The 13,536-nt window shown below is 35.1% G+C and overlaps 1 protein-coding gene across 3 annotated transcripts in view; it reads left to right on the top strand.

Annotated features, from left to right (window-relative positions):
- Positions 1-13,536, top strand: part of LOC150105660 (uncharacterized) — an 82,520-nt gene that overhangs the window by 16,674 nt on the left and 52,310 nt on the right. For all 3 annotated transcript variants that reach the window (XM_090394979.1, XM_090394980.1, XM_090394981.1), the window contains exons 2-3: positions 343-526; positions 6,443-6,589. In XM_090394979.1, coding sequence (XP_090251105.1) covers positions 343-526; positions 6,443-6,589 — 331 coding nt within the window. The remainder of the gene's footprint in view (positions 1-342; positions 527-6,442; positions 6,590-13,536) is intronic.

The following is a 13,536-nucleotide window of genomic DNA, read 5'->3' as shown; positions in this document are numbered from 1 at the left end:
TACAATTTATAATAACTTTATAATAACTGCTGGATTGTAGACATTTACACTTTTTCTTCTACCTTTCTGTGTTGATTGATAGTTAATTATCCAACAGCCATCCCAAATCTTATTTAGGTTGGTTAGTTATGAAAATTCCATTTAACACTGTGCCTAAAACATTTTTGTATCTTAGTCGCTAACTAGGAAAGCAACTGTATTAATAATTCACTTAATAAATTAATGAACAGGTTATGCAGAGTTTGTTTTTGTTTCATATTTTATATCCTTTACAAAGCATAGCATCTTAAAGCTTTTAAATAAATCTTGAAAAAAAATTGTCTTTTTCTTCCTCATCCATAGGATTTCTATTCTGATATTAATATGTCTAAATTTGAAGATGCATCTAGTCTCTCAGTAATATTCCAAGAATACACTGAACAACTTTGTGACACACAGCAGAAAATCCATGCTGGTGAGAAATATTGTCTTGCAGAATTACAAAATGCAGCTGATTATCTAAAAGATATTAAAATCCATTGGATAGGTAAGTTTTTTTTTTATAATTTTGAGCTTTTGTGATGGATTGTATTTCTCTCTACTTTGAGGGAATTATTATTATTATTAATATTATTAACATCTGACCTCCATGGAGTCAGAGACTCATCATGAGAGGTACACACTATCATGCACAAAATTCATTCAACTGTGTTAAACTGATTCAATGTGTCTACATTCACAACACACTCAAACAATGCATTCCACTAACCAACTGTGCCTTAAACTGATTCAGTGTGTCCAGTACTGTCAATAGGGTGTAACATAGAGGCAGCCTGCCTCACGGCGTGGCTTAATAAGGGTGCTCGTTTAGGCGGCATCGCTATGCTAACAATTGCTGTTAGTGTAGCAAGTGTGGAAAGAAGTTTTTCCAAGCTTAAACTGATTAAAAATTATTTGCAAACAGCAATGACCCATAAAAGATTGGTTGGTCTAGCAACTATATTGATAGAGGGTGGACATAGCTTATAATTTAAATTTAGAAGAGCTTATAAACAGTTTTATTTTGCAATATCACCTTAGAGCAAACATTTGATTAATATTATTATATAATTGTTTTGCATTAATGTTTCTCTTATAATAAAAACAAAATAGCAATTGGAGATTTTTTTATATTTTTGTCTTATAATCCAATAGGGGCAATATTTAATTGTTTGCCTCAGGACACGATCTAATCTGGCGACAGCCCTGAATGTATCTTCATTCACAATACATTCCACTAACCAACCACTCTCCATGCAAAGAACCTTCTCCTCTGCTCACATTTTCCTTATACAATGTATGGCCTCTTGTTCTATCCCCTCTCCCATTCTGTGGGATGATTTTGCTCTGTACTCCAAAGTGTAACACTTTGCATTTATTAATATTAAAACTATTACCCCTCTCATTTATCTAAGCTCAAAGTCTATTCAAATCTTCCTTTAGAGAATTAACATGAGCAGTACTCTTGATAATTCTACCTAACTTTGCATCATCAGCAAACATTTGAAGAACCCCAGTCAATCTGTGTGAAATATCATTAAGAAATAATTTAAACAGTAGGGGCACAAGAACAGAACCTTGAGGTACACCGCTGGTTACCTTCCTTTTTCTGAGGTACTGCTCCATCATACCCAACTTGTGGGCATCTTTCAGAAAACCAATCTGTTATCTAATCCCATCTTCTGCAGCTTATGTACCAATCTGTCAGGTAGTAATCTATTAAATGCCTTTGCATAGTCCATGAAAATCACTGTATATGAATCTCCTTTATCCAACACATTTATCACCTTATCATAAAATGTTAGCACATTGCTAAAACAAGACCTACCCTTCACAAATCCATGCTGACCATTATAGGGAATCTTATGTTCATCAGTCCAATCCTGTATTCTATTTCTAACCAATTTTTCCAACACTTTGGCCACAACTTCCAGATATACAGACTGTTCTATAAATATATTAGAACATTATGCTTCTAAGTATATGTGTGTGTGTGGGGGGGGAGCTTGATAGATATTAAAAACATTTCATTTGTATATGATAGCTCTCTGATATTCCTAAGGTATTTACTAAAACTTCATAAGTTTTAGCTAATACCTTATCTGAAAATGTCTGATTGAAAATGAACAACTGTGCGTGCGTGCGTGTGTGTGTTTATATTATACACTGTGACCTATAAGTCACAATGGGGTTTAAAATGTAAATAACTTTTTTTATTAATTTTTTTTATCTTTATTTTTTTTTTTTCAGATATTCTAAGGAGCATTTGGGAAATTAATCATGTTCACAATGAAACAACGAACCAAAATTGTGCAATTTTATTTTGAAAATCGGCATTTTTGACAAGCAAATAATTTCACAAAGATCTTCAATTAATTGGCCATCATGTTCTCCAGATCTGATGGCTCCCAACTTCTTCCTATGGGATTACTTGAAGGAAAAGGTGTATGTGAATAAGCTCCAGACAATTCAACAGCTGAAGGAGAACATTCATGCAGAAATTAGGGCACTGGAGCTAGAAACATTAACAGCTGTCATGGAACATGCTGTAGAAAGAGCCTGTCTTCGTGAAGCCAAAAATGGAATGCGTTTATGTTGATATGGGTTTTCATAACTTAAAAAAAATTCCAAGTTTTGTATTTCATTAACAAGAATAAAAGAATAAAAATAATTAATAAATAAAAAAGTTATTAAATATTTAAATCCCTTCGTGACTTATGGGCCACTCTGTATACTATGGATTCCAATTAACTGGATCATATTAGAATAGCTTAATTTGACCAAGTAAGTGGCTGTTCCAGTTACATCAAGTTGCACTAAAGAGTTGTTTAAAGGATGTATGTACCTAAGAAAAGAACTAAGTTTAGACAGTTTTTCATATGAGTAGCAAAATTACTGACTTATAAACAATTTACCTTTAATTGAAGTAAAACATTTGCCATAAAAATAATTTAATGCATATGATATTAAACATGTATACGGCTCTTACACACACACACACACACACACACACACACACACACACACACACACACACACACACACACACATACTAGAAACTTAGAAACTTTTATTTAATATCAAGTTAGACCTCCATTAGCCTGAATTACAGCACATATGCAGTTTGGCATAGATTTCACAAGGTACGTGTGTGGAGGCTTAAGTGCTGTGAAGAATTCATGTTAGAGGTTTAATGGAATATTAACAGCACTAAGAAAGGATTAAAAGTAATTTTAATACTTCCAGTATTTCGTCTGTCACAGAGACATCTTCGGGGATTACAAAAACTTTTTGTAACAACACACACACAAATACAATACAAAGTGAAACTAAAGTCCTATCTAGTGGTGCGCCCTCTATGGGCATTTGCAGGTGGCCTGGGATGTAAAGAGGGATCTCTGATAATTAAAGTTTCCCAAATTTTGGGAAGTTTAATACAACCATATTTGTTTGAATTAGGTTGATTCCTGAGTGCAGATTCAAAGAATAGTCTTTCTTTTTTGAATTTACTATGGTGGAGCATGGTAGTTTTTTCCCAGGAGATCCTCTGGGAAGTATCCAAAACATGGTCTGCAAGGCCAGACTGACCATAATAATGCTTGCAGATGTAAGAACTATGTTCTTCTAACCGGATGGATGTGGACCTGCCTGTTTGTCCGAAGTAGGCAAGTTTACAGGAACAAGGTACTCTATATACACCAGGCACTGAAAGAGGAGGGAGCTGGTCTTTAGTGGATAGCGGATAAGGGTAGCAAGTTTACAGTGGGGCTTAAAAGCTGTATTGAGGTTGTACTTTTTTAGTGATCGGGCTATTTTTTCTGAAGTACCATGGATGTAAGGAATAGTGATGACATTTCTGAAGAGATGGTCGGGGAATGTTTATTTTATTTTTCTTTTTTATTTTTCATTATTTTATTTTTCATTATTTTTTTAATTCTGTAGTCATTATAGCCATTGGAAAGGAAGGTGTTGTGTATGTGTTTGAGTTCAGTTGAAAGGGCAGTTTTACTGGAACAAAGATTGTGGACTCTATTGGTCAGAGTTTTTAATAATGCCATATTGCTGGGAGGGGTGGTGGTGGTGGGAGAGTTTGTGAATGTATCTGCCTGTATGAGTAGGTTTTCTATATACAGAGAAAGAAAGGTTACCATTAGGAAGGCATGTTACTAAGGTGTCTAGGAAGGGTAAACTATTGTTATTTTCCTTTTCCATTGTAAACTGGATTCTTGGATGTAGACTATTGAGGTGACTGAGGAAGGAATCTAATGTGTCTAGGCCATGAGGCCAAATAGAGAAAACATCATCTACTTATCTTAGCCAGATAGAAGTTTTTGGAGGGAAAACGTCCATGGCTCGTTTTTCAAAATTTTCCATGTAATAATTGGCAAGAGGGGAGTGAGAGGGCACGGGGGGGAACCCATGGCAGTTCCCTCTATCTGTCTGTCTGTAGATTTTGTTCTTCCAAGAGAAATAACCAGAGTTGATGGCAAAGGAAAAGAGCTCTAAGATATCAAGGAAAAACGTTTTTTAAGAGTGTTAAGGTGTCAATTAGGGGAATATTTGTAAACAAAGAGATGATGTCAAAGCTGACCAATATATCTGTATTATTTAAAGTAAGATTTTCAATTAAGTTTTTAAAATGGGGAGTTTTTTACATAAGGTGAGGTAAGAACAGTGAGGGGGGGGGGTTAAAGAGTTAGCTAGCTGCTTTGATAATTTGTAGCAAGGTGCATTGGTGGCATCTACTATAGGTCTTAGGGGAGAATTAGGTTTGTGGGTTTTGGGTAAACCGTATATCCGGGGGGGGGGGATGAAAAGAGAATGGTTTGAGTTTTTTTGCAATGTCAGGAGGCCAGGAAGAAACATTTTTAAGTAGGTTTTTTAGCTTGAGTTTTTGTGGGATTGTGTTCCAGTGGTATGTAGGTAGCGCTATCACGGAGAATAATATCCATTTTCCGATTATATTCTGAGGCATTGAGAACAACAGTGGCATTACCCTTATCAGCTCTGGTGATGACAATACTTTTTTCTTTCCGTAATTTTTTGAGGGCAGAGAGTTGACTGGAAGATAAATTAACTTTAGGAATTGAAGAACTGGAGAGAATGTTGGCTACATCAAGTCTCAGTGCTGTTAATATTCCATTAAACCTCTAACATGAATTCCACAAGGTGTTAGATTTGCATCTACGTCTACAGTATACCAGGCATTCACCAGACAGCCTTTTAAGTGGCTCAGATTTGACAGAAGAGACTTTGTTCCTGGATCTGTTTTTCTAATACATCCCATACATTCTCAATGAGTTTTAGAGAAAAATGTAGTCAGATCTGGGCTTTGTGGTGGCCAGGAAATGGGTAGCATTATCATCCATGAAACAGCTGTCATTTGCTAGATAAAAAGTCAACATTGCAGGATGAACTTGATTGGCAACAATGTTCAGATATTCCTTGGAAAACACTCTTCCTTCCAGCTATGTCAGGAGGATCGATTCCATAACAACAGAACGTGCCTCACACCATGTCACCACCTCTAGAACCTTAAGTTGTGTTTAGCAGGCAAGTTAGGTTCATTGCATCATGCAGCTCTCACCAAACTCTTTGCCTACTGTCAGTGCAGAACAAGGTGTACCAGGGACTGACACCACTGGAAAATGTCAGTGGTGTCAATCCAGGTGTTCCTGACACCACTGTAGATGAATTTTCCAGTTCTTCCCAGAAATCAGTGACTTCCTTATAGGCATGTGATTGCCAATACTGATTCTCTTCAATTCCCTGTGCATAGCTTTGTGAGATATGGGTCAGAAACATCCTTCATTAAATGCTTGTCAATTGCTGCACACAGGAAGCTCAATTGGTCTGTATAAGCCTTCTCAGACAAGCGATCACATTCCTAACACTGTCTTAGGACCATAGTTATTCCTCTTACACAAGCAATATGGGTTTTTTTACACTGATTAAACACCCGTGATATCTCACCTTATGAGAAACCAGTCAGTTCTGCTCTTTTCTTAGCATTGGGAGATACAAATTCCAGTTGAATATTTTTCAGAGAATCTAAATGAGGGTGTACTGCACAATATCAAGAAGTTTTCTTCAATATCCGTTGCTGTTCTGTGTCTCAACTCATAAACCACTTGTTAAAAATTTCAGGCATCGTCCATGCATTTTTGTTTGTCAAGGCTACTTTTGCTGGCTCAGTTAGATGACATTGTGTAACAAATAAATGAGGCAAATTCTTGTTATACTTTTATTTTGCCTTTGCTCCTCTAGACTTCGTCTTCTCTCTCCCACCCAAAAAAAAAAAAAAAAAAAAAAAGCTGTCCCGATTAATAGGCATACCAATTGTGTGTGTGTGTGTGGTAGCTAAATGCATTCTTATATTTTTTGTATATATTTTTATTTTTATTTTTTATTTTTTTTTTTTCAGAGGTAAAGAGGAAACAAGCACTGTTACAGGCACATAATGAAAATCTAAAGGCCATAGAACAGGATTTAGAAAAAATTTTGATAGAGAAAGAAGAAAAAGAAAAGGAAGTAAAAGATATGACAGAGTTAATCACAGAAGAGAGTCAGAGTAATTGATATTTAATGAAAACATTTAAATTTTTATTGATTATTCCATACAAATAAATGTGTTTACTTACACAAAGCCATATTTGTTTGGTTTTGTTTTTTCTCTGGTTAGCATGTAAATTACTATGAGAAATTAAGACATGTTTGGGTTAGCTATATCTTATGTCTTAAAACCTACAAAGATTATAAAATGGTAATAGTTCAGCTGAACTTATTACTCAGACAGCATTATGCTAAAATAGTAAGGAAGTAATGTTCTGAGGGATAGAGTAAAGGATAGTAGATGGTATTCTATCTTAAAATATTTCTCCTATCAGTATTTTTTATGTGAGATAGTGTACCTCTTTTCATTACAACAGCAACTTCTCATAACAGTTACTACTTGTTCTCAGCCAAGCCATCTCGTATTGACTTCATTTGACCTTTCCAAGAAAAACAATTCCGGCAAATTTTTCTTTCTCTCTTTGCATTCACAGCATTAGGAAAAGCAATTCTCTGCACTGTATTCATACAAACTTTAAAAATATTAATGAAGAATCGTATATATTTTTAAAACAGTTTTTTTTTAAAAAATCCACTAATGTTTCCACACTGCTAAATAATTTCCTATTTATTAACTAAAGTCACTTCTTACCCATTGCAAGACGTTAACTACACAATATGTGCAAAGTAAGGGTTGAAGCTGTATAACTGAGAGGAGACCTCCACATAGCCTTTAAAGGAATGCGGAGAACTGACCAGGGCTTCTGATCTAATGTCCAATCCTCACCTTCTCATGGTGCACCCTGTTGGGTATCTACCTAGATACTGAACGAACGAGGTTGGGCTGGCAATTTCGGATTTAGCCGACCAAATTGTATTCTTATTGGTTTTAAAAAAAATACAAAATTATGGTACAACATGACAAAATTTCATGCCGGCTGGGGTGTCGCTCGGTTAAACAAGGTCCCCGTTGTTTTCGCCAGGGAACCAGGGCAAACAGCGAAAAGTAGCTACGGGAACAAACCCTAAAACACACCCCAACTCAATATCACCAGAGTTGAAGATTGGTACTATCAACATAAGAAGCCTGAATGGCAAAGAAATGGAGTTAGATAAATTAAACTAGAGGAAATAGATAAATACCAGATCGACATAATAGGGGTGACAGAAACAAAAAAGACAAAAACTGGTGAGATCTTTCTGAGCAATAAATACAAAATGTTATATTCAGGCAATGACAATTAAGGAAAGAAGGAGTAGCCATAGTATTCAACACTAAATTTGAAGCTAATCTTCTTGAATGGCAGGCAGTCTCAAGTAGAGTGATGTGGGCAAATATCAGAATGGGAGAACTGGACAATGAGACTTATTTGTGATTACAGTACCACAGAAGGTTCTACTAAGGTAGAAGTGGAGGAATTTTTTGAGTTTAGAGAAAACAACTAACAATGAAAAAGGAAAAGTTGGTCCTTGTTGAAGATATAAATAGCAGAGTAGGAAGCGATTGTCAGACATACAAAAATATTTTGGGAAAATTTGGAGAAAAGAGCAAAGCTAATAATAACGGCAAATACCTGTTGGATTTCTGCTCAGGACATGGACTGTTATTACTAACACCATGTTCCAACATAAAAATGTGCATAAATTCACATGGAGAGAAGAGGCAAGGAATAAGAAAAATCTCATTGGCCATGTTATTGTTGATAGTAATGTTTTCTCCCTGGTGCAGGACACCAGGGTGTGCAGAGGATTGAAATTGGAAATGATCACTATTTAGTCTTGAGCAGGATAAAATTGAATTTCATATCGAAAAGAATAACATGTAAGAAAGTTTTAAAGTGAATAAAAGTTGAGCAGCTATCAGGTGTGGACTGTACACTAAAATACACAAAGATTATCGAAGGAAAAATTAAGAGTTTGAGAACAGGAATCAAACCTTGAAGAAAACATTGATCGATTCAGCCAGAGAGGCATGTAGCGAGGTTGTTCTTCAAGGAGAGAAAAATCAGACCTCAATGGTGGACACAGGAAGTTAAAGAGGCAGTGAAAGAAAAGAAGAAAGCATATCAAAAGTTCCTGATAAATAAGTCAGCTTGTGCTCTTAGAGAATACGGAGACAAATGTAAGAAAGCTAAACACAGTGTAAAACTGGCTAAACAAAAGTCATGGGAGGACTTTGGCAAGAACATAGAAAATAAATATCAAGAAGGTGGCAAAATATTCTGGAGGTCGTTGGAAAACTCAGGAATGGAGAAAAGAGTGCTGTGAATGGAATTAGAGATGATAAAGGTGACATGAAAACAGGAGAAAAAGATATCCTTGAAGTATGGAGTAATTTCTTTGAAAAACTGCTAAATGAAACAAGCAGTGATAAAAAAACACTCAACAGGCATACAGTCAGGAATACATATTCATACTTGAAGTAGAAAAAAGCCATCAAAAGCTTGAAATGTGGAAAGGCAGCAGGAGTAGATGATATTTGACCAGAAATGCTTAAGTATGGTAGTATAAAAGTCTTACAGTGTCTGCACTGCATAGTTCAGATGGTGTGGACAGAGGGATGAATTCCTGATGACTGGAGTAGAGCTCTCATAGTACTCATGTATAAAAAGGGAAATAAAACTGAATGTGAGAATTACAGAGGTATTTCCCTACTGAGTGTTCCTGGTAAGATTTATGCTAGTATACTTGAGAAACGGTTGAGAATAATTGTGGAAGAAAAGCTTGGTGAAGAACAAGCTGGATTCGGGTCAAATAGAGGCTGTCAGGATCAGATCTTCACTTTACGACAAATAGTCGAGAAATCATGTGAATATAACAAAGATCTGTATTTAAGTTTTGTTGATTTGGAAAAGGCATATGACAAGATGCCAAGAGAGAAGCTATTCAATATGCTACAGTTATATGGTGTCAGTGGGGCATTATAAGCAATACTTAGTCTTTATTTGAGTTGTAAGTCAGCAGTTAGAATTGAAGGTAGTACAGGAAGATGGTTTAATGTTAAATCTGGTGTGTGAGACAAGGATGTACATTATCCCCTCTGTTATTCATTATCTATATGGATTATATTATGAAGGAAAGTGGTATTAAACCTGATATCAAAATTGGAGATGTTAATGTCAGCTGTTTGCTTTATGCAGACGATGTTATACTTCTAAATAAATCTGTTACAAGTCTGCAAGATTCCCTGACTAAATTGAATAACTGTTGTAATAGATATGGTATGAAGGTCAGTAATAAAAAGACAAAGACAATGAAAATAGGTAAAATCTGTGTTCTGAATGGAGAACCTATGGAACAAGTAAAACATTTCAGCTACTTAGGCATGATTTTTAGTGAAGATGGTAAATTAAATATGGAAATAGAAAACAGAATCAACAAAGTTGGTATGGTAGGAAGTCAATTGAATAAATTCATATGGAAAAAGAGAGAGATTAGTTGGAACACTAAATTAGACAGTGTTCGAACCAGTTTTAACTTATGGATCTGAGAGCTAGGTCAGAAGTAAAGCACTTAACCAAAGACTAGAGACTGCAGATATGAGAGTCCTGAGAAAGATTCGAGACGTGAACAGATGGCATCAATGGCAATATCATTGGCAAGGATATTAGGAAAGAACTTGACATTGTCAGCATCCAGGAATGTGTTAGCAGAACTAATCTCAGGTGGTATGGTCACTTAAACAGAATGGACGAGGAAAGATTAGCAAAACAAGTATTCTCTGCCAGGTTGGCAGGAAAACGACCCAGAGGAAGACCAAGATTATAGGTGGATCGATACAGTACAAAGTGCCTTACACGATAGAAATATAAGATCTGATAATGTTGGAGTCTTGACAAGTAACAGACTGATTTGAAGGAAAATTGTAGATAGGAAGTTAGTAATGATTAAATTTTTCATGTAGTAATATCATATCCTGTACACCCCTTGAGGGTACATGGCAGGAATTTGATGATGATATGAAGTTATACATTTTTTATACTTGCTGTGTGATGTGACTATATATCTCTAACAGTTATTTTCCAGAGTCTGTAAAGTTTGGTTACAGGTTGCCTGTTGGTTATCTTTATTTCTTAAAGTTCACTTGTTTCATTTTCCAGCAATTCTCATCATTGCAGTGGGATCCAAAAGAACAAATATCCATTCTAGTAATTATCATGTGACAAACACCCAATACAAGAGTGGTACATCGAATGCATACTAAGGGAATTTGGGAAAATTCTAGACGAGCCTTTTAAAGTTCATATGAGCTAAATACTTATGGAAGTAGGAACAACATAAAATTGCAGCTATACCATTGGAACTGAGGGAGGGGGGGTGGAAAATACATGGATGCTCTGCAGTATTACATTGAAAGAATTTTTATTAAAAAAATTATCTTACTAAGAACAATTTTCCACTCAAGTAAAATGCTATTGTTCATTTATATGTTGAAAATAAGTTTTTCATAATTTGCACATATTTTTAAATTTTAAGAAGCATCAGCACAGCATGACCAGTAATCGTATCATTCCATAATCATAATAATATTATACATTCCATTTTTTTAACTTCTGGAAGAAAAATACTTTGCACCTGTCCATGATTAAAAAGGAATTGCCACGAAGAATCATAGTTACGCATGTATTATAGCTGCAGTTTCTTACTATAAGGAATTGCCTGGGGAGGATTAAAAGAGAGAGTGATTGAAAAACTATCAAGAATAAAGTCACTCAAGCATATGAAAATGATTGAGGAATGGATGTATAGAAGAAGATAATAGAAAAAACTGAGAGGAAGAGCAAAGAAGAGATGGCGTGATCAGATCAAGAAAGATAGAAAAGTAAGCAAAAGGAATGAGAGGCCTTATATTAGGTTACGTAAGTAGAGATGAAGAGAACTGATTAAGATTTACCTGATAATCTGAAACATTTGATAAATATGATGGTAATGAAGGCAGGTATGTGTGCGTACACAATATAATATAACAATATATGTTTTATGTGGTTCGTTTAATCTTGAGCAGGATAAAATTGAATTTCATATTGAAAAGAAGGACATGTAAGAAAGTTTTAAAGTGAATAAAAGTTAGCAGCTCTCAGATGTGAACTGTAGACTAAAATACACAAACATTATTCAAGAAAAAAATGAAAGAGTTTGAAAATAGAAACCAAATCTTGGAGATTCAATGGCAAGCCCTGAAGAAAACATTGATTGATTCAGCCAGAGGCATGTGGTGAGGTTGTTTGCAAGGACAGAACAATCAGAACTCCATGGTGGACACAGGAAGTTAAAGAGTCGGTAAAGGAAAAGAAGAAAACATATCAAAAGTTCCTGGTGAATAAGTCAGCTTGTGCCCTTACAGAATACAGAGACAAATGTAAAAAAGATAAAACACTAAACAAATGTTAAAAAATCTAAACTAGCTAAACAAAAGTTATGGGAAGACTTTGAGAAGAACATAGAAAATAAATATCAGGAAGGTGGCAAAATATTCTGGAGGCTGTTGAAAAAACTCGGAAATGGAAGAAAGAGTGCTATAAGAGGAATTAGAGTTGATAAAGGTGATGTGACAACTGGAGAAAAAGATATCCTTGATAAATGGAGTAATTACTTCAAAAAATTGTTAAATGAAACAAACAGTGGCAGCACTGTGGGGAAAATACACTCAACACATATGCACTCAGGAATACATATCCATACTTGAAGTAGAAAAAGCCATCAAAAGCCTGAAATGTGGAAATTCAGCAGTAGTAGATGATATTCCACCAGAAATGCTTAAGTATGAAGATATAAAAGTTTTGCAATGGCTGCACTGCATAGTTCAGAAGGCCTGGACAGAGGGACCAATTCCAGATGATTGGAGTAGAGCTTTCATAGTATCCATATAAGAAAAGGGGAAATAAAACTAAATGTGAGAATTACAGAGGTATTTCCCTTCTGAGTGTTCCTGGTAAGATTTATGCAGAAATGGTTGAGAACAATTGTTGAAGGGAAGCTTGGTGAAGAACAACTGGATTCCAAATAGAGGCTATCAGGATCAGATTTTCACTTTAAGACAGATAGTTGGGAAATCATGGGAATATAGCAAAGATCTGTGTTTAAATTTTGTATACCTGTAAAAGCCATCTGTACCAAGAGAAAAGCTATTCGATACACTTTTGTTGTATGGTATCAATGGGGCATTATATCAAGCAAAATTAATATCTTTATTTGAGTTGTAAGTCAGTATTTACATCCTTGTCTGGGATCAGACAAGGATGTAAATAAATCCAGTACAAGTCTGCAAGATTACTTGACTTAATTAAATAACCATTGTAATAAATTTGGTATGAAAATCAGTAATAAAAAGACAAAGACAATAAAAATAGTTAGAAGCATTGAAAATATCAGCTGCATCATGAATGGAGAACCTATAGAATAAGTAAAACATTTCAGCTACTTAGGCACAGTTTTTAACGAAGATGGTAAATTGAATATGGAAATAGATAACAGAATCAACAGAGCCACTATGGTAGGAAGTTAACTAAATAAATTTATAATAAAAATAACTAACACTGGGTTTATTTGTCATAAAGATTTAATACTACTAGTCACTTACTAGTTTTGCCATGTAAACTAGTGGCTTCATCTGGGTTTGGATGAATACAAATATAAATAAACAAAAAGCTTTGATTATGAATCAACACATTACTAAAAACAATACCAAATGCATAGGAATCGTTACACAAGTACAATAGAAGCACGTAGAGCATGGATGCTGGCACATGGTCAGTCATTGTTCAGCAGGTGTGTCTGATAGCAGAGAAATTAAACTCTGATGTGTTTAGAGATCTGATAAGTGACTTCCAAATGTCACACAGAATCATCCCTTGATTTCTGTTTATGGTACATTGTGAATGGATTACTACTGTAGCCTCTTTTATGTTGCGGGAGCTGTAGTCGTCTATGAAACATGCGTTCGTTTGCATGTTTCGTAATTAAAAC

The sequence above is a fragment of the Typopeltis vanoorti genome, chromosome 6 (genome assembly GCF_054136105.1).
Source record: "Typopeltis vanoorti isolate ZY-2024b chromosome 6, IOZ_Tvanoo_1.0, whole genome shotgun sequence".
Classification (NCBI taxonomy): Eukaryota; Metazoa; Arthropoda; class Arachnida; order Uropygi; family Thelyphonidae; genus Typopeltis; species Typopeltis vanoorti.
Note: the sequence above shows the minus strand (reverse complement) of the source record. Positions and strands in the feature narration are given on the sequence as shown.